Source organism: Sinohyriopsis cumingii, chromosome 9, assembly GCF_028554795.1.
Source record: "Sinohyriopsis cumingii isolate HCF-2022 chromosome 9, ASM2855479v2, whole genome shotgun sequence".
In the NCBI taxonomy this organism is placed as follows: Eukaryota; Metazoa; Mollusca; class Bivalvia; order Unionida; family Unionidae; genus Sinohyriopsis; species Sinohyriopsis cumingii.
The window spans coordinates 57,604,427-57,627,800 of record NC_142969.1 but is presented as its reverse complement, the minus strand read 5'-3'; the positions used below and the strand labels follow the sequence as shown (position 1 = coordinate 57,627,800).

General features: G+C 39.0%; 1 protein-coding gene across 1 annotated transcript in view; it reads right to left on the bottom strand.

Annotated features, from left to right (window-relative positions):
- Nucleotides 1-7,706, bottom strand: part of LOC149791881 (uncharacterized) — a 69,487-nt gene extending 61,781 nt beyond the window's left edge. Inside the window, exons 1-2 of the mRNA XM_089969490.1 lie at nt 7,523-7,706; nt 6,520-6,636 (exon numbers count right to left, since the gene is read on the bottom strand). Coding sequence (XP_089825616.1) covers nt 6,520-6,636; nt 7,523-7,706 — 301 coding nt within the window. The remainder of the gene's footprint in view (nt 1-6,519; nt 6,637-7,522) is intronic.
- Nucleotides 7,707-23,374: the final 15,668 nt, after the last annotated feature.

The window sequence follows — 23,374 nt, the reverse complement described above, 5'->3', positions numbered from 1 at the left end:
GCTTGAGTGCTTAGATCCAGTATTGCCTTCATTAACTGATGTTATTAATACCTCTCTCTCTCATTCGGGGAATTCCCATCGTTTTTCAAAACTGCCATTGTAAAGCCTTTGCTGAAGAAACCAATGCTAGACCATAACGATTTAAAGAACTACCGCCCAGTTTCTAACCTCTCATTAGTATCAATATATTAGAAAATGTTGCTATATCCCAGCTTGTATCTCATCTAAATTCAAACAATCCTTTTAGAAATGTACAATCTGCATGTCGCCCTTGCCACAGTACTGAAACTATTCTAATAAAAGTAGTTAATGACATTTTCTCTGCGTTGGATAGCGGAAAGATTACGGTCCTCGTCCTCTTTGATTTATATGCAGCATTTAACACAATAGACCATGATATATTACTTCACCGTCTCTAGAATGTATTTGGCATTCATGCTACAGCCTTACTGTGGTTCAAGTCCTACTTGGTCAACAGGACACAAATTGTATCTGCAAATGGAATACACTCCAACCCAGTTGATCTATGTTGTTTTGTTCCACAGGGGTTTGTTCTTGGACCTGTTTTCTAAATTATGTACACTCAGTCGCTCTCAAGTGTCATAGATCATGATCGAGTGTCTCACCAATTATACGCTGATGACACCCAAATATACAAATCTAGGCACCAAACTGAAGTTGATGCTACCATCCAAGGTGTAGAGAGGTGCATTTCTGATGTGAAATCATGGATGACATGTAACAAGCTGCAGATGAATGATGATAAAACTGAAGCCATTCTGATAACAACATAAAGACTTTCTCATTCACATCCTTTACCTCAAACAATAAATACCAGCCACACCAACATTAAATTCACACAATCAGTACGAAACCTACGTGTTACTCTGGTCAGTACTTTCATATTGCAAGAAAATGTCATGAACATATGCAAGGCTGCATATCTTGAGCTTAGACGCATCAGCTCAATTCGCAAATATCTTTCAGTTGATGCCACTAAAACACTTGTGTGCTCATTAGTACTTTCACGAATGGACTATTGTAACTCAATTCTGACTGGTTCATCTCAATATCTGCTCCAGAAACTTCAAAACGTTCAAAACACAGCTGCTCGGATCGTGCTTAGAGTACCACGATCAGAGCACAACTCCCCGCTGCTCTGTACCCTACACTGGCTATCCATTCGATCCAGAATCAAACACAAAATTTGTTCTCTGTGCTACGTTTCACTGTCGGACTCTAGTCCAACATACCTATCCGATCTCACCCATGTGTACACACCAGCAAGATTCTTACGCTCCTCTTCTGACAATCGTATACTCATTATTCCCACCATGAAATCAAAGTAATATGGACGGCGATCTTTTGCATACCAGGGCCCAGCAACGTGGAATCAATTGCCCACTGAACTTAAACACAAAGACACAGTAATCACATTCAAGAGGGCTCTCAAAACTCACTTATTTCGACTGCAAGAACAAACTTAGGGACCTAATATTGTTTTCTACCTTGAATGTTCTCGGCATGTTTTTTTTAATGTTTTCTAATTTCATGGTGTTTGTTTTTGTAATCATATCATTATATGTTTTTTATGTTATATGTGTTGTCTAATGTTGTAAAGCGCTTAGAACTTCTAAAGATTAGGTGCTATACAAAGTCCTCATTATTATTATTATTATTATTATTATTATTATTATTATTATTATTAGTTTTAAAACAGTCAGCATACAGGATAATCTCATAAAGGCTAGTGAATGATATTAAGTTGTACAAACATTCAAACATACAAATTTTGGATCATATACAAGAGGAACCAAACATAATTATTTTATTATAACAAAGCAAGAAATGTACATTCAAGTCAGCTAGTGGCTATATAAGATTTATAAAATTTGGAGTGTGTAGAAAAACAATTTCAGCCCCACCTTTAATACCGAAGCAAGATACTTTTGAAGTAGCATTTGGGCATTCTTATTTCAAAATTAAACGGAACACTCATGTCTACTTCTGATGAATATATTTATATATTTATCAATAGTTTGTATTGGATATGATCAGACATTTAACCCATGCTGCACTGAATTATATAATCTACTTGTATTAGCACCTGTAAATGGATTTGAATGGATGCATGACAATTGTGCAGAGATCTTGTCACGTCATTATGATTTTGCATAGGTCAGCAATTCCGCTTATTCAGTTATTAACGAGAAGAATGAAGATCCTCGCCTATGAAGACAATTTGTAGCCTAATGAACAAACTTGATATCTGTCATTATCAAAACTAGGTTAGATTTTTTTATTTTGAAGATGCTAAAGTCAGGATCAATAAATATCAGCAATTCAACATGGAGGTGGCGCAATGGTACATGTCAGTTAATATCTTGATATGAATAACACTGGAATATCAACCCTAGCTAAACTAGAAATGCTCGCATTGGAGTTAAAACAATTAAATGTTTCCATCTGTTATAGATCCGTAACATCCTCTACGGAATGGTATGAAACTTCTCAATGAGTGCTGAAAGATTGCAATACAAAATGTAACAATCTAATTGTGATGGGAAATTTCAAAACTAATCAATTTAATAAATTTAAACTTAAAACACGTCAGGAATACTCATAAGCTGTATCAACTAATTGCAAGTTCAAATGATAAAATGAAGTATGCAGTTTAATTGATGATGTCTACATGTTTAGCATATACGTGTGTCGATTCTGGAGTTAATTCCTTTGGGATTAGTGATTGCCATATGGTGTATTAACTTAGGAAAAGGACGAAGTTAAGGAAAGCACTGAACAAAGTAAAACAACAGAATATTCTCCATTTCTTTATCTGATATCTGGTTTTATTTTATACTCAAGAGGTAGGCATTATAGGTCCACTCACTCACGCAAAAACTACAAAGTCAAAGTTTAGAAGTTGTAAGAATATAACACATATAGTATCCTAGTTATCGTATAGCTAAAGTTCATCTACATTCCCGAAGCATGACAAGGTCTATACCTGGATGCGTGATTGCAGGATCCAAGCAAGTTGCTAGTAAACAATGTGCCCAAAGATCAGCTGAATGTGTGAAACTTAATTTACCAACTCAAACTCTATATCATTGGTAAATTACTCATATATTCAGGAAAATCGCCACCTTTTGAAACTGAGGGGAGACTTTCAGTTCTAGAATATATCCAGATCTTAATCTTCAAGGTTCTATAAATTCAAGACCAGGGTTGGAACACCAAATCAATTGTCATTACACAATATAAAATGTCCTTTGTATGTATGTATGTATGTATGTATGTATGTATGTATGTATGTATGTATGCATGCATGCATGCATGCATGCATGCATGTATGTATGTATGTATGTATGTATGTATGTATGTATGTATGTATGTATGTATGTATGCATGCATGTACAGGAGTGTATTGGAGGGGTACCACCTCTGGTTGGGGAACAGTCGTGCCTCTTCAGGTTGTAGCTTGTCCACCGTTGGTCCCCTTATGCACCCAGCTCTCACTTGCAGCTCTTTCTTGTAACATGCCCTGCAGGCACACACCTTTAAACCGCTTCAACAGGCGGGCTCAACCAGGTGAGCGTAGCAATAAGGTCTTAAACACCACTGCTGTATGTATGTATGTATGTATGTATGCATGCATGTACAGGAGTGTATTGGAGGGGTACCACCTCTGGTTGGGGAACAGTCGTGCCTCTTCAGGTTGTAGCTTGTCCACCGTTGGTCCCCTTTTGCACCCAGCTCTCACTTGCAGCTCTTTCTTGTAACATGCCCTGCAGGCACACACCTTTAAACCGCTTCAACAGGCGGGCTCAACCAGGTGAGCGTAGCAATAGGGTCTTAAACACCACTGCTGCCAGTGAAGAATGATATTATGGTCTGAGCTTCCTGTGTGCAGATTTGCGGCTACGACAGTCACTGTATCCAAACATGACGCTTTGTCGCACGTCCGACTCCACCTGACTTTGGGAAGAAGGGTGAACAAGTGACATGAGCATTGCCTTTGTTTAAAGTGACGAAGAGTTGAGCGTCATGGACCTCACTCACTCACTCGTCTGTCTTGGATCCAGTAGCAAGAGAATCTCAAGACGGCTGGAGACGGAATCGGATGCAGTTGATGACCAGGAATACCTGTTTCTTCCGCGCAGTCAGCCAAATCCAGTCTTAAGATGGTTGGGTAGGCAAGCCCTAACTCACCAAGGGTTGAAGACCCTATTGATACGCTCATCTGCTTGAGCCCGCCTTGGCTGACTGCGCGGAAGAAACAGATAGCTAGTTGTACGGGCAGAAAGACGATTCTCAGCAACTTGTTGTGGAACGCATATAGTATGACGATGCATTTAGGTATTCCTGGTCATCAACTGCATCTGATTCCGTCTATTGCTTCCGACCTGTGCAGGACATGAAACGCTCATCATCAACACCATATTCCGTCTCCTTTCCCGCAAGAGTACGATAAGACTACATCTCCGATCTAGGCACTGTCATTTCATCGTATATGTCATTGTCAGAAAGAGAAACAGGCAGGATATATTTACATATTGGAGGGACAGGCAGGATATACGAGTAAAAACGTCTATGTGTGGTGCAGACTACTGGACTGACCACTGCTTTGTAGTCTCCAAGCTACACATCCATATCCTACCGAAGAGACGCTGGTAAGGCAAGATGATTCCAAACGTGCCTTATCGCTGGGACAACATTCCCCAGTTGAATCTCTTTATTCACATCAAAAGTGATCCCCATCCCTGAATGAGTCCATGAATCACTAAAAATGAATGCTCCTTATGAGTGAGTGGCAAACATATTTAATCCATCGCAGCATTAGCATTTTGTAAATCCAACCTTTCTTTAGAACTGCAATTATTGTACGAATATATATCATCTAGTCATCTTGAAATCTCAGACATCAATCAAAACAATTTTTGACAACTCCATTGTTTTGATTAAGCAAGCTCTGCCCATTGTGAAGCTACCCAATGCTAGTATGAAAACAAAACAAAAGAGAAAAGAGGTCACGTTTCTTTACGAATTTCAGCAGAGTACATACTCACATTACCTCATCTGTTGCTACTGCTTATGTTATTCACGCTTCTAAACGCATAAAAATAAACAAATCTCTCACTCTCGTTTCGTTAAGGCAAAGACGTATTTCTAGTCTCGTTGCTAAAATACTCTCAGAATCATAATTCGAATTTTTTTTCCTTGGTTTGTTTTTTTATTTACACAGAAATAAAACTTGTGGATATTTGTGAGGTAGATTTGTAATGATCACTGGTTAGCAGGGGGTTAAACAGTGGCATGAAAGATTACTAATATGGTAGTTATGCCTCAAAACACCAAAAATAACCATGGCTCTCATTCGTGTATGGCTGCATTTTCTTGAATTGGCTGTGCAAAATATTTACGTATCCATATTAATAATACCTTATCCTGGTCCAAACACTTTGATGCACTCGTTATTACAGTACCTGAGAACATAGGAATTATAAAAAGATCTAGACGTTTTATATTACATCATCTGAGTGTCAAATCGACAAATGTAGTTGATTGATAGAAAACAACGACTTATGCATGGCAAAAGATGAGCACAACTTAATAGTAATGAATTATAGAGCGAAAACCCGTACTTATTCTTGAATACAGTGGTTAATATATCTTACAGAAAGGAACAAATACGGTGATTTTAAATTTCAAAGGTAAAATCACATTTGTTTCATCTCTTTTTAACATTCTTAGATTGATACCAGTTAAGGATTACATTATTGTTTAGATAATTACAATGATTAATGAAAGAAATGTTTTGACTTTGCCTAACATAGCTTCTTGAAAAAGTTTGTGCCATGATATTTAACAAGGAGTCGACGTTTCAGGTTTTATTAACCTTTACAAATATTGTAATGTGTAATCCTGGTTTTATTACATTATAGTACATTGTAGTTTTCATATATCTGTGTGATAACATTTTCATAATCTTGTATACTTTGTACTAATTTATTTTATAATTGTTTTCTCTTATGCAGAAGATACTAACGTTGTAGATCTTTATAATTGCATGTGTGTTTGGTTCAATACAGGGACAAACATGTAAACTAGCTGTTTGGCAATAACCCTACCCTGGATAAATATAGGATATTATTATTATTATTATTATTAGTAGTAGTAGTAGTAGCAGTAGTAGCAGTAGTATCAAAGCAGTAAAGTTGAATTCCTGGTTCAGAGATGTAAATAAGTCACAAATGACATCTACGAGAAAATGGGTTGATAAATGAGATTATTACGTACAGGAATATATGTCAATTATGTAGTCTTTTCAAAGCGGGAGGTGTCTGTCAGAAGCATTTATGTTTTGCTTGTGCATATGAATGTATATTTGCACGCCTGCCCACAATCGTCATCAATAAGAACCAGATTGTATTTATGTAACTAAATTTTAGTGAAAACATCAGTAATAATTTTTCGAACATAGCTATTTCCACAGCCTGATAAATGTTTCATTCCTACCTGAGCGCCAGCCACGGTAGACAAATGGGTCGCCATTTGACCATCTCCAGACATTCTCAGCTCCAAGATCATTGGCTCCTATCCAGAATTCTCGTGTGCTCGGGGAATCCAAGTGCTCTACAAACGAGATTTTGTCTAAATATTAGGTTATTAGCAAATGAATTAAATGGAGATTGACAAATTACGATGTGCATTTCGCTGGATAATGCGTATGAAAATGTTTCATTGATTCGGTTTATGATGACTTCAGTGAAGTAGAATAGACACATCACGAGTAGTAACCTGCATTATACGTATTCGATGATAATACATTATTTTGTTTATAATTGTTTAGTTTTCTTTTGCTCATATTCATTAATTTGCAATTTGCTGGCTAATGAGCACGGCAAAACTCGCCAATTATTCTGTTCCATCCATTATTGTCTGATAGGGCAAGACTTTTATTCTGAGCAAAGTTGCTTAAATAATACATTTAAAGTAGCGAATCCCCCCTGATGAGGTGTATACACTATGACACTGGGCTATAAATTGTCTAAAAGATAGTTAAATACAAAGTAAGGATTTCTAACGAGAATGACGACACAATATAATAGATTATTCTGTGTCTTAATATATGGTTTGTGAATTCCTGCAAGCTATGACTAAAGATTTCAGGATGAATAATTAATATAGCAACCCCTTCCCAAAGAAAATGTATAGAAAAAAGATAAAATGAGACCTGCAAGAAAATATATCCATGGAATATTTGTTCCTTAATTGGAATGTACAGTAATGCAATGATTACAAATGAAACAGCAGTCTCAAAAGTATACAAAGTTGATAATTCAAACAGAGCCCTGATAGATGTCTCTAACCTTAAATTGAAGATCAACTTGAACCAAGCTTAATTTTCAAAATTACATTTATTACAGACAAACCACAGAGAACAAGTTTCAAGACATATTCATAAAGATCAAATGACTTTTAATTATATTTCACTCCTTTGACACGTAATGGGACTTACCATATATATAACGCTTTATATATTCCTGTTCATTCTCTGATGTAATGCTAAGCAGATCTCCCCCATCTCGTTGGCATCTAGTGCGAGCATCTGTCCAAGTTTTTCTGACATCATTAAACTGGTAGCAGAAGTTTTCAAACAGTATGGCTGAATACATGCTGCCACAACGTGAATCCCAGGCCATTACTAAAACGAGTATCATTACTCCAACATAAAGGATTTGTCTAGCAAGATGAAGTTTTCATTTGCACACATATATATATATTGATTCGTTGAAAGCAATATATAATGCTTTAGAAACAAAAGATTGCTTTTTTGTGCTATATTCAGTCGGAGCTTAATCTTTCGACTGAATATGTACGTAAAGAATCCATGCCAAAACGTTTGTGTAACAGAGATGAAAAGTGTCAACAAAAAATATAATAAATCCGATTCAGTAGAGCTTATTTTATTCAGCCCCTTTATTTTTTATATTTGCGAATCTGTGTACTTGCAAAATTGTATATCTACAAAGCTCTGATGTTGGACTACCTACGGCCTTACCTGTACAAGCCAACTTCAGTACTAGCCTACAAAACGTGTGCTGTGTTAAAAAGATTTTCTGCTCTCAAAACATTAAGGGACAATCATAATTGTTCATAACGATATCGTCTTAGTTATTCAAAGATGTTTTGTTTTAATGGCTATATCGATCCAAACAAAGTGTTACAAGATTGCAGAAGAACCCCAGATATGAAAGTAGTTACTGATTGTTTAACCTTTTTTCTAACATTTCTTAACTGGATGGAAAAGGACTAAATTTACAACATTATAGTGGCCCTCACTACCTTAAACTTTGTTCAAATCAACCAGACTGTCATGCAAATCAGATTGAAGGATTAGTGCTATAATTCCTCTCACCCCAATATACAGTCAATGAACGGTGTCGTTTCTCGTACCAACCACAGACTCGACAGACCAAAGTGTTCGTCAGTTATCATGGCAAATAACTACCAAACAATGTATCATCGCACCAAGACACGTATTCATAGGGTTTAACACTAAGGGTGGGGTGAACAGGCCAGAAATACGATAATATTTGATAGGTTAGAAGTGTCTGAAGCTTCTCTGCCGTTGTTTGCATGGAAAGGGGTTAATAAACCCTTGTATACGCTCAATATAATCTCACCGAGGGACAAATATAAATCAGTAGTTGAGACCAACGTAATCTACCAATACTCCTCAAGGCCAGCTTACAATAATCGCATTTGCACGCGAAAATGCCCGGTCGCTGAATACAACGTCAGACTTGAAAACATCCAGGGACTGCTTCTACGACGATGAAGTGGAAGTGGAATTCACCGACAAATCCACTACGATAGCATTCTCGTCAGTTATATCGAACAACCAATATCAACTCGATCAACTAAAGAAAATCCCAGACTAGTATTCACCAATGACACACTTGTCCATGCAATAGCTCTAGGTCAAAACGAAACCGATTGTTGGCGACACCAAGAAGGGCGTAATCAATGCATGAGACAAACATATTTCCCAGTGAAGAAACATAATTGATTGTAAGTGCATATTGCACCAGGCCGCGATGCGTCTGGACTAGGTTTACGTGTCGAATAATTCTACTTCATAGTGACATTATTGATCGAACTGTGATGGATCCTTAAGGCTTTCGACGCGAAATACTAATGAAGCAGAACAATAGCTGCGAGATGAAATCACCAAAAAGGCTGCCGTACTCGTGAACTATAAACGGTCCTGTATTGTCGTAAATGGTATTAGCGGAACCGCCGCCTCAACCACGGTTGGCCTTTCTGCTTGAAACGCTACCACGACAACAATCATAGGAACACGTGTGGGATTTTCTGTAGAAGTTATAACGATAGCAACCAGTGCTGCCTACGCGGCAGGCAAAATATTTTTAGTATTGTTGCATTCGCGAATAAGTGTCTGTTCGGAAATACTAGCTGTCGCCCTATGCCGTCTTAGCAAAATTACCAAGCCATACTCGCTGCCATGGATAAAACAATTACCGTGGCGGAGTCCGAAATAGTGCTAGCCTAAATGGAAAACTTCCGATGATTCCGTGTGCAAATATAAAACGGGATCGCTCGCGCGAGACAAAACTGAAACAAGGATGTTATTTACAAGCAGTAAAAGTCGAGTAAACGTTTGGTAAATGTAGTTTCCATGGAGAGGTGGCACAGGAGTTTTCTAGCGTGAGGTTCACCGCGAACGCGACATTGGACCTGACGGGACACTGGCGATAGTTGATAAAGGTAAAGTATGGGGATATTTAAAGCGTTGACCCAGATTAGTATACTGGTCAAAAATCCTATCAGCACACTACTACCCTCTTCTATTTTACTCCTTGTATCTATTTAACGTTTCTAATTTAGCACATGTACAAATCATATACAGTTTGTGCTTTTTTAAATTTAAAGTTTTAAATTAGTCAAGTCAACATTATTGGTCACAAATATGCAAAGCAAAGTTGCAAACTACTCAAATATGTCCTTCTGTTTTCACATTATTTTTATTTTCTGGTCTAACTTTAGATATGCACTAGTTTTTACCAACTGTTATTCGCCGTCTATGACTTGTGGCATTTTCCACAAATCAATTTTAAAAGAAATAATAAATAAATTTGGCATTTACTATTTTCTGAAATTATTACTATATTTTAACTTAGATAAATATTATTAATAAAGATTTGCCAAACTATGTAACCAATACCACAGAACTGGCCATGCATTCCGAATCAATCAGTGTATTGGTAAAACGTTAAAACATGCAAAAGCTTTATAAGGATTATCAGGGCAGCGCCTATACCTTGAGGCATTTTCGCTTCAATACATTTTTTTAAAATTCAAAGGTTGGCAAACTCCAATCACTATTAATAATTAAAAGAAAGGAATATATCTTCATAAACATCAAAATGTGAAACATTTGCAATGAAAGATAATACATGGTTTTAATAAAGGTAAAGTTTGTGGGTATGTATTCAATTATTCATCAAATCACACTTAGTTCTTGATTCAAAATATTTTATAAAATTTCAGAGAAATAGAATTTATCAAGCATTTTTACCAAAAGGTAGCACACGTTACAGATATATCTGTTCTTTAAATAGTTGTACTGGTCATACATTAACCATTCAAAAGTATTTTTCGAAATTATCTTGGTATGTTCGGCATCAACACATTTTAACAATAATTTTTATCTTTTTAATTTCATTATTAGCAACAAAGAAATGATTTAAAGTATGGAAATTTCCGTATATTCTGAATTATCTATTTAAGTCCATACATATTAAATAAATCTGGAAATGTGGGTCCATATCCACATACATGTAGAATGAAAGATACAATTAGTGCATCACTGAGAATTTGAAGAAAACAAGTAATAAATAAAATAAAAATATTTAATAAAATTCTGCTCCAAAAGTTGCATATGCTTAACAAATGGCATGCATCATTCATGTAGAAACCCTATAATTTTGCAGCGATTTTCGTTTTACATTTTTTTTTCGTCATAACAATAATACATTCTTGGTAAAAAAGTAAATGACCTTCATTTCCAATGTTTTCAGCTCATTTTCTACCACAAATGTTATTAATAATGTGATAAATATGAGCCATTGTCTTAAAGTGTTTGTTTCCTTTTAAATCACTTTTTAAATTATTATTTTCATAACAATTTTATATTAATTTTAGTCATCTTTCCATTATAAGATCGTTATTATTTATCAAAATAATTGCCAAGCAAAGTTGTAGAAACCACGTATCTACATCGTTCATTTCAAAATCAATCTTTGAAAAGTCACTTTCGATTAGGTCTTTGCAAGTCATTTGCAGACGATCTTCGAAATTTGTATTGTCATTCATTAAGAGATGCTTCTCGTAAAGTCTTGCTCGTCGCATTTCGCCAGAGTATCTGACCTGCCTAGTATATGTTACATAATCCCTTCGATGTAGTTCCCTAAATACCAGTAAATAAGTCTGAGAACTCAGTACAGTGTCTTACATTAATGAAAATATGCAAATATCATTGCGGATAAACTCACCATACGTGACAGCAAAGTGAAGAAACAAAGCCCTAGTCACCCTCATCATGCTCCTGCAGTCTTAGGACTTCATGTAAGAAATTATGTTCACTCTCAACTATGCCTGATTAATTATAGGCGGGTTTTTTGTCGTGACGTCATAAGCGATTGTTTCCCTTACCAGGAAAATCTCGTTATAAACTTATGTGCGGCAAAGGAACCGATCTTTACCGATATATACAAAGAGGACATTTTATTGAAACGAGTAAATAAAGGGCATATTTTCATCGAGTGGGTGAAAAACGTTCTATTTAAATTAAAGCGGTGAAGAAGTAAAATATCCGTTATTAACTTGCAGCAGGCAAATTTTCTTTTCATTTTATGCTCAAACGTATTAGCCAGCAAGATTTGTAACAGATATATATATATATATATATATATATATATATATATATATATATATATATATATATATATATATATATATATATATATATATATATATATATATATATATATATATATATATATAAGTTGTCAGACGTAGCCGTTTTCGTATAGCATCCCGCTCGATGTCATCGGTTTTCCATTACTTGCGCTGTGTTTTAAGCTTATTATCAAAGAAAATATAAACCGTAACATAATTCATAATTCTCCCTCCCGATTTAAAGTAAAGTACCACATCAAAAGGAAAACACGTCTTGTTGGATTTGAATTCGAGTCGTCCATAGTGGGAGGCTACCATGCTTACAGTTCTTCTCCGTAAGCACTCTGGATTAACTTTGAATTTCATGATTATCGTGTTATCTGTCTCTATTGACGGCCAGTGAAAACCTGAAATTTTATTTCTCATTCCAGCTAAATATCAAACTTTTTCTATGAGAAAATCCAGTGATGTACTTCCTAGAATAAAATAAAATGATATTTTCATACATTTTTAAAATCACAACATTCAAGTTTGGTACTAGCATATTGTCTTAAACCCTGGTCAAATAATAATGTATTATTTAATACTCGACGGAAAAGATCTAGCTTCGTAGTACCTATGCTCAAAGTTATTTTGAAAAAAATACGTTTTTAAGGAGTAATATTAACATTAACAGGAGTCCCAAATTTTCATATTCATATTTTCCACCATAAACTCTAACATAGTACGTCAGGAGATGGCCAAAAACTTGAAATCAAAAAGTAACAAGTTTCGGACATTTGAAGATCGGCAGTTTGTATCTTGTACGATATAGTACTTATTTTGCAGAATGAGTCTGTGCTCCATCTCTGCCTGGTCTGATTGGTGTGCCTCTGTTTGTAGGCTACTTCCCTTGGAGTTTTCACATTCCAGATCTCTGCTTGGGGTAATTTCCCCTTCCTCGTTTCATTCCTCCCCTACTCCCAACACACACTGCGCAAACTGCTTGCGCGCGAGCTTATGCAGTTCGTCTTTGAGAACTTTCAGTTCCAAAAGATCTTCTGCTGACTTTATCATTTTACCCGGCATATCTATGCCTAACTTATGTTTGGTGCAAATGATGCCACGCACAATAGCTCGGTCTACACGTTCTCTGAAATTTTCTGGCTTTAGTGTTTTAAGTTCCACAGCATGACTCGATCGCATCCCGCTTGTCGTAGGGATGATCTCGGTAACAGATATCGTGCTGCATGGCATCAACGCCGTTATAAGGATCCCGACCTGGCAGTGGTTGATCTTATTCATCTAGTTGTTGTTCTAAGGGATTCCACGGTCCGGTGTACTTATGACCTGGTAACTTTCTTCCTCCCCGAGGTATGCGAAATTTTCCAGTCAGAACGTCAACATCCTTGGCTTCCTCAATAATTTGCCATTGTCCACAGCCTGTTCAGTCTGCCAGGCATGGTGTTCTTTCTACTCGAAGGTTATTGCAGCTCGTGTTGATCTCGCCATGTCTGCAATGATTGATTTTGTATACAAAAGTCATGACATTAAGCTTTATCAGTGGCAATGTGTGTTTTTTTTAGAACCTCGCACATTTCAACTTGATCATGTGTCAACGATTTTTGGTGACCATCTCGACTTGGTCGAAACTCTCAATTTTGGCTTTCCATTTGAGACACCACGAGATCATGATGGTTATATGAGGAGTGGATTTTTTTAATGTTTTAAAACAACTTGAGCGGGAGATTGTCCATCTTGTCTTTTTTGGATGTAGTCGATGCATTCCCAGTCACAGATGCCATCGTTGACGTTTTAAGTTGTAACAAGTTGTACACATCTCCTGTATGCGCTGTTTTGAGATATCGCACGACTTCATTGGGAGAAGGTGAACCAAACGAATCGAAACATTCCACATCATCCAAATGAGGATTGTTGACGATGGCGACCCAGTGAGTGACATGTTCATCGTAATAATTTTGCAGGTTAATGACGTCGGAAGTGATATGAAAAGACACCTCTGAAATGGGAACACTGGATCCTAAGAGGTTCTCCAGGGCGAAATTGCTCAACACCATTTTTTCGTATACCTTTACCAAGCCTGGTTTCTGACAGCTCGTGTCCTTTTCGTAGTCCGAGTAATCCTGGCAGTAAAGGTCAAGCGATTCCTGCTGATGTCCAATAAATCATCATTGTTTGGATAGCTGAGATGCAGACAAGTTCAGAACGATACTTTTCCGAGCTGTCTTATGTTTAGTGACATAAATAGCTTGATGTGTCAGAATGATCCGATGAGTGCAGACGCTTTCAGTCGGATTGACGCAGGTCTTTAATGTGTGACTGCTACAGCTTTCCTTTTTCTGCTGTGCTGACAGCGTTACATGGACTGGACGTACGAAATGGCTATATCTGAAATGCTATTTTTTAAAATATTTTTTAGCATTGGTCAAGGTGGCTCGTTTGCCCATCACCGCTTTTGAGTAGCTCCGGTAATGGCTCCCGTGACTGCAGCCAATCATAAATGTGCAAGAACAGAAGCCAATAACTTGGAAGACATGGTCTTGACGAAAGGAATGATGGCATCCATTATTCCTTGACCGTCACGTTCGTGCTTAGATGACTTTTTCTGGGCATGGTTGTCTATACAATGATATTCATTTTTCCGTTGAGTACATACAAGGTCATGAATAGGCCTGATGTCACCATCGCATAACAGATGTAACTGGGATCGCCAACCTCATTATTGATAGTCAATCGGATCTCGATGTCGGCAGGAGAGTCTTTGAGACGCTCGGAATGTTTTGAGATATCAAAGTGGAAGATGGGATACAAGTTAGCGAAATCGTCCAGCCAGACTGGTGTGACTGTATCCGCGTCTTTATAATTTTGCATGGCTTCCGACAGCATCATGTATGTGCGAGAATAATTTCGGGTAGAAACGGCAAAATTGCACTCAAGTTCTCGCTCTTCATATTGTCTGGAGTTACTTCGTACGTGAACGCGAGGAAGTCCAAGATTCTTAAACACGTGCTTGTTGTTTGGTTTGGTCATCGAGTTTATCTGCACCCTGGAATGTGACGACTATGTGTCTGGTAGGTTCGCTGCCAGGATTCGTGGAGACTCCACGACGTGTTCTTATGGGTACCCTTGAAATGCGGAATGTAGAGGCCGTGTTGTTTGATGTATAGTTTCTATGTAAACCTGGCTAGCGTCGATTCCAGTTTTAGCATGTGCGTCGTGGAGGGAGTGATTTGGGCATCCACAATGACTAATATTTCATGTTGAATTGTCCATCAAAGACCTCCGCTGCTTTGTACATGTATTGTTGCATTACACTCTCAACATGATACGAATATCTCGACACAAGCCGGAGATGATGCTAATACAAAGCATGATACAGATCTTCTTACTGGTGTTGATCAGAGTGCGTTGAGCAGCGAATCCCACGTTGTAGGTAGATGTACGTGCCTGTTCCAACGCGGAAGCGACAGCGGTTCTCACAACAGCAAATCCTACAGCATTATCTGTCATATCAGCTAAAAGATAGCATCTGCTCCTCCAGCGGCTGGTCTGTATACTATAGCGTTGGCTGCTTCTGTCTCCGTCAGAGCAGGGGCAATGACTAAGGTTGCATCCATGCGAAATTCGTTTCCGACCACCGCTCCCTTATTGGTTTCTCTGAACCACTACGTTTGTAGGACACGATCGTATGTAGTCATTACTGTACATTGTTAAGTTCATGGTGGTGCTGGCTTGTAAATATCCATTGATTTCTTCTGTGGTCTGATTATTCTACTGGTATTGAGGCGATCTGAATAACAACCATCCTTTATTTTTCAGCGTGATCTGCGCATTGGCTGCATAGTCCGTTGGTGGGTTGGCGTTAATTTGTATTTGCTTATCAGAAAGGCCCTATGCGGGTACGCATCTTCGTCACGCGTCTCTATTTTTCAATGGGTGCTCCGTTCAGATTGGTGATGTTGGTGTCCTGAACCTCCACGATTTCGTAGTCGGTGGTGGAATCATCCAAATGAGTATCATCATTGAGACGACGATAATAGAAAATGAATCTCGAATACATGATGCAGTGCTACAATAGTGTAATATAAATTACCATAAACGTTTTAATCCACATGTGGATGTGATGGCACGCACAGAGGGTGTACTTGGTTTGATGAAGTTTCTTTCCAGGTCTTGTACAATTCTTTCGGATCGATCGCAGAGGACCCTTGCCGTTTTTGAGGAGCCTATTTAGCCTCCCTGGACAATTGTGCAGGCAACAGAGAGGGTGTAGCCACGGACGTGATTTTGCATGATACTTTTTGTACTATATCCATCTTTTGGCAAAGGCTGCTCCCATAGCACCCACTTTGTCTGACATGAAGGAAATCGGTGCGGCTTTGGGGACAATGCCTGGAAGAACTGCTCGTACGGTAGAAAACATAGTGGATAAAAACCCATCTTTCATTTTACGTTGATATACTCGTGAAAGTTTCGTCGCTATCTTTATATTATTTGCGAACATATTTTTTTCCTACTTGCGTCTCACATGCAGATAATATGTGGCTATTTCGTGATTATTATCAACATTTTTACACTGATCAGACACCTGCATGGTAATTTCCGAGATTGAGTACGTGTTCAGCATGGGATAGTAAATGAAATGATTAGGACGAATTTGCATAAGATGGCCTGGAGTCACGTTAATCGACATGAAATAAATCACATGGAAGCTAAACGTACCGATGAAAGCGATCCCTGAGCAATCGATCCCTTGATGAGTAGGCTATTGACATCGGTGATATTGATTTTATTGTTGGCCGACACATCTAAATTCCCAGTGAGCAATCGGGAGATTTCTTTGGCAATGTCCGTAATGTTGTAACTGCCTGGGGAAATCATGATAATTTTCTTGTTGAAGTGCGACCACGTACCAAAACCGATTGTTGCTCGCCATCAGGTTAAAGAAGCTATTCCAGATTTCGTTGGAGATCAACGCGAATTCGTACGACGATTGCGGGTTTTATTTCAGCGTAGGTTTATACCCAATCGTGGAGGTGACAGCTTTCGATTCGAACAAAAGCATGCTATCACTGAGAACCATTCTACATCAAGTCCTCTGTCGACGCTAGCTCATGGAATCGAAAAGACTCTAATCCTGAGTGGCCATAGAAGACTGCAGTTTCCTACCTAGGATGTAGTAACCTGTAAGCTTTTTCTGTGTTCTCAGACATTGCGCTGATATTTTCATCAGCTCTTCATATGTCAGCGAATTGACTCTTCTTGCAGCTTTTCTTAGTGAGAGGTTTAGAAGGAAGTTTTACCTGTTCTTTATAAAACTTCTTTCTTTCTTCCTCGATCCACTTTTCATGTAGTGTTTCCTCAGGATCTTCAACAACTTTAGACATAACAGATTCTTCCATGGGTTGTCTTGTGAGCGGCGGAAGATGTGACATCTCTACAACTCCTCGATAAACTTTTTCTCTGAGTTTACTTTCCCCATGCAGGGTATCATTTTATTCTCTTCACTGAACCCCAAGCTTTAACATGCGATCTCTTTCAGCCTCGTCCATTTTCGCTCTGGCTGAGGTACCAAAACACTGTGTGACGCAGTTTCTTATTTTTTCAGCTGCAAGAACGTTAAAGTAAATCGTTAGCGTAAGACACCGTTAATTTCACGAGATACTGAATGATGGGAAAATCGACGTACACAAATGTTTCTTGCCACTCGATATTGGGTTTGTCAAGCCTAAACTTAAGAGAGCTGGACATAGGGGAATACGCCTCATCAATCACCTTAATTTTACGTTTTCATTCTTCACCTCTGGATAGGTGTCATATCAGTTCCTTTTTCTCCGCTCTTCTGCTTTTTTTCCGCCTGGGCTAACATCTTGTGGACGCCATATTCAGGTGCTGCCCTAACTAACTTCTTCAGCAAGTCTTGCTGTTGTTGTTGAGTCGTTTTGAGCTTGTCCAATAACTGATCTTGTTTGACATCGTACATTGTTTTGGTCTCGTCGAGTTTAGTCAGAATGGGCATGAACAATTATTCAACCACGTCGCTCTGAAAGAATAGTTGGCCTATTTTGTCTTAGAGAAAGCGCTGACATAAATCCGCCAGTTGGTCGATAGACTTTTTAACAACATCCTCGATTTGACGACGACTGGTGATCTTTTCGAATGACATAGCAGAAAACGTTATTGTTCCTATACTAATCAGGCAGGTAAAATTCGTCAAAGGCTTCTAGATAGCGTTCCGGACAACGTCCGCATCACAAAGGTCAAAGTCCATGAAATCGTGCTTAGAACTCGACGTCGCTGTAGCATAGCAGTCTTTGAATTGGGGGGCAAAGATGTCGTGGCATTGGTCTCTCGCGATGGCGTCAATGTCTCGGTTATCCAGTTCTAAAAATAGCACGAAGCATCCCGTGTTTTGTCGTATATACATGGATATATCGTAGTTCGACTGATTGAGATAGAGGCTGTTACAAGGCTTGTGTTGCAATAACGAAATATAATCGTAGATCTTATTCATGTCTTCTCTATCGATTTTCTTGTCATCAAACCCGATGATATTGTACTTATCCGAATCGATTTCTTCTTCGGCCTGGATCACATCAGGATAGGCTAGGGTTAAGACGTCATCGTCTCCTGCAATGGTATTTCCAATCACATCCAGTGTTTGGTATTAGTCTTAATGAAGTTTAAAAGCATAAATCATGACACCATCGTATTTCAGCATGTTAATGAGCAGGAGATTCAAGAGTAGATTGGCTTTACCACGAATGGTCGGACCCACAATTATATAATATCAAAAAATGATGATAATGCTCTTTTGTTTTTTTTCCTTCGTGTAGAAGTTAATGATGTTCATGTTCTATTTAATTCACCATGTCGTTCACGTCCTTTGGTACTCGGAAGTAATTGTTCTGTGGATGAATTGGACAAGAAATGCAACAGCTCTGGAGATTCCTTGCAGGGTCATCTCAACATGAGCGATCACAGTCTTAACAATCTCGAAGATGCGGGTTATCCACCTCCGGGTTATTCAGCTCCGGACGAAAATGCCGCAGGCTGCTCTCACGTTTACCTACTGACGCAAACCAAATTATTGCTGACGGGTGTAACCGTGACGAAAAATCTCAAGATGGGTAGAATGAGTTTGTAAGGACTTTCTCCAGCATCAGCGCGTTCTTTTCAACCCTTAAGAGCTGCCGATATCGAGGCAACCATGGCTCTAAAATACCTTGAAATAGGGTGGATTCATTTCTGGAAATGTGCACGTGGCTGTAACGTTTGCAGGTCAGGTCCGATTTCTGTAACCACTAGAGAGACCATGGTCTATCACTTTGGAACTTCAGATCGTTTCCTCTAGTTTGATATAGAGGTGGGTGGATATTACCCTCCCATCACGATTAGAACCGAAGGAGGATTTCGCGTCAACAACTCGAGTTACTACTCATTGCTGAAGATCAGTGATACCTAAATTAGTCTACGGAACGACGTCTGTGCAAACTAAAAGTTGTATGGACTTCCTGCCACGTGGTTGATCACGGATAACACTCAAGCGATTTCGTAGTTCCACCTCAACTTGTTTGGAAAAACTAAATTATCAACGACGGTTGGAACACTCACAGAAACTCTCATCTCAGCAGCAGAAGCTAAAATGGTAGTGATGAATTATCTTCTCGCAACCAAACACTTAGTAGCTACAAATATGTACGTGGACACGCACCGCGTCAGAAACAATGCGGTATATGTTCCAACTCTCTCTGGAAACACGAATAATTGCTGATGCATTGTCGTTTCAGCGTCTTCCAAATGCTCGTCGTCGTTTAAGGCCTATCATGTATTTTTGACTGATCTTGTGACAGCTCCTGGAATTGGAAAGGAGTGGGCGACTTACAGTGCCATTTCTAAATTTTGGATGCAGATACAGTTTACCGAAGCAGTGGTGATTTGGAAATTTAGGGTCCGAGGACGAAATGGTGGCAGCGAAAGAATTCTCACGTGGTGACTCGACGGTGTCAAACCTCATAATACCTAGGATGCCTTATGTATCGGTAAAGTCACGATAGGATCTACAATGTTCGAATTTGTCATTGCTGCCTCAAGTACGTATATGTAATAGTCTACCTTTAAATTCACGGTACCCAGAACAGAACCCCCTGACCCCGGCTTGAGTTATTTTCAGATATTTACTCTGGATGATTTTATCTAGATCACCTTCAATCTTATATAGATCATGGCAGAAATTGTGTGCACAGCTTCTGAGTTGTACCAGTTGCTGTTGTACGATACTTATAGACAGGATGTGTCATACTCTGACAACGACCAGCACGTGCTTAAGCAGGCCACAGCAGTGCATGTGGAGTTGAACGAGGTGAGAAACGCACTTAAATCATCCTTGGAAGAAGCTCACGAGAGATGGAAACTTCAAGACGTGACACGGTCTCATCTGTCTGTGGGCGATATGCGATGCGACAACATTAGCTTTAAAAGGCCATCGATCGATACTGGACCGTCTTTAGGTTTTGCAACGATCGAGAGTCAGTACGGTTAGTCTCAACCATCGAAGGCATCGTGCACGCCATCATTCACGAATTGCATCCAGACCTCGTTGAAGACATCGTGAGAACAGGCTAAGTCAAACGACGAGGGTTTGGTAGAAAGGAAGACGACGAGGCCCACAAAAAAGATCACGACTGCATGGACAAAGTGGTATCAGAATCACGACTGCATGGACAAAGTGGTATCAGAAAAGCGCTTTCGCGGCAATCGAACATTTCGAGACAATATCGACAAGCTAAAACATTTCAGCACGTCGCGGTAGAGACGAGGACGTGGATGCGATCCTGTCGGTGATGGCAATCGATAGCCGCTCTGGCAGAGGTGATGAAGTCAGCAGTGATGAGGCTCCATTATTTTAAAACAACAAGACTAAGGAAGCATATATGTTTAGCATACATGGAAAGATCGAACCAAATGTGGCAGCTGCATCCTACACGTAATTGGGAAATTTTCATACAGAGAAAATTGAGAAAAAGCTCAATAGCGTATTCACAAAAGGAAGTGCTATTCCTCGAGGACACTTTGTCAATGTTTCGAAGGCATCTAAGGAACTTTTACATAAAATAAACGATCGAGAAATTTATCGAACTAGAGTCAGTGGGTTTTAATGAACAGAGATCTTTCTAGCGAGAAAAGAATTTGAAAAAAGTATAATCGAAAAATTCCTCATTTGCACGGATGAGATGTTGCGCGCCATAGAATCACATCAATATCTGGACCATGATGAAATGGAAGAGACTCCTTAAATGCTCTCTGATCTTGTGACGAAAATCACAAAAGGCTTAAACATATATCCTTTGTGGCTCGTTGGAGAAAAGGTGTCTGAGATTGACGACGATAAAGTTAACATGCACATAAAATTCTTGAAGAAAAACTTTCCAGAACTTGAACTGATGTGGAAGAGTTTAGTCGACTCAAAATTAAGCCCCTCCATGACTTTAACCAAATCGATCGGGATTTGTCGGTAGATCAGCGTCACGAGTTAGATATGCATTACCACTAATTGCCGTCGGAGAGTCTACGTGTACAAGCAATCATACCGACATTACAAATGCATATTGAGAGTCATTTCGATGATCCCTCTTGCCATGACGGTCACCGGAGTGATTTCCACGGGTGTACAGGCCCAATCGATGATGTTGAATTTGTCCTGATCTGGATGGCCATGCAGACTCTGATGAAACGCCTGTGGCCAAGCCTGAAGGCTATTAAATATCACCAAGCAGTCCATGCTGATCTATCTGAAAATGCTCAGGAACATCAGATCGTATCTGCGTGGAGGTTTCTTTGACATGTCATAGCTCATACATGAGAGGAAGACTGTCTACGACCTCATCGTGGACATTATGGAAACCAGTCTGGGCTGACGCAACTAAGCCGAATCGAAAGGTATTATGACCAAAAATATGAAACCCAATTCTCTAAAAGATGTCTGACGATGACGAGGTCTTTGTGACTGACGTGATTTTCATCAGCCCGAATCTCTCCATGAAGCAATCGTGACAGTGTTACGAAATAATGTAACACTGACCAAAACACAAGGATCAGTGCGTGGATAGGCATTACTCACGTGACATTAACGTGCGGAGATATCCCGAGGCAGCATCGTGAAGATCTTCTACGATAAACATCTAATCAGACAGTACTGGATGTAATGTATGATTGAAAAAAACGCTTAAAAAGATCTTCCAATTATCTTAGCATAGATGGAGGACGTAGAGATGACTGATGGCGTGGTCGATCAGACGCGATATCTCACGGATGTCCTAGTGGAAAATCGAAAATAACTCGAGGGTTCTATCATGAATGCGTTCCATCTCAACATAGCCATCAACATGTCTCTCTCAATCACCAAAGTATTGGGAATAGGAAATGATCTCGTATTGCTCACGGCACAGTAGAAGGATCTCTAAAACAATGGCACGCTAATCATCGTCAATGATAAAGAACTAGTTTCTTGCATGCATCCAAAAGAGCTGCTTAAGTTGATGTACAGATTTACCATGGGATAAAAAAAATTGAGAAAACATAGTTTTCTAAATATTTTGGTTTGCTATCCGTCAGGTCTTATCTCTAAGTCGCACTTCCGATTATCCGATTTCTTTCCGTTGAGATGAATGACGGAATATCCTATGGGAACCAATCCCCGATCAGCTTCAACACACAAAACGATGACGGTACGTACACCGTAGCCCTCATTCCAAGGACAAACACATGAACGATGGAGTAACAAGTAGTGCTAAATTTCACCACATGCATAATTTTAGTGCGCACGCCACGCACTTCTCCCTCCGTGTTAGCTTCATAACGACTAAACACGGGATGCACTTTCCACAACACTGTTTACACAGCCATGCGTCTCTGTGTAGTTCTTGCTTTTTCTAGTAATATGCAATCGTCCTGATCTTTCGTCCACATGGAGCTGACCTCGAACACCTTCCTGGCAACCGGGTTTCATTCATGGTCTTCCACGGTTGATAAGAGCATGATGCTGTGCGCATTACTCTCTCGTGCATGATATTTACGTTCTGCCATGAGGTAATCACACAAACTTATGCGTTGTGCTATATAATAGATTAATTATTTTTCACATAACAAACAGTTGAAGAAATGAAAAATGAATATGCAATTAAAGAAATGAAATACTGGACTATATTGTATAGCATCTCTAACATCACAAGGAAAGACTAGATTCTTGCTCAGCATCGGCGTATAACAGATCCAGGGAAAGATTGTATCCTGCTGCGTGGCATTGGTCGTCTACTGAGTAGCATCGCTCGATAGCTACAGGGTGTCCACGTGCTCTATCCCAGATGGAATGCCACTCTGCACGAGT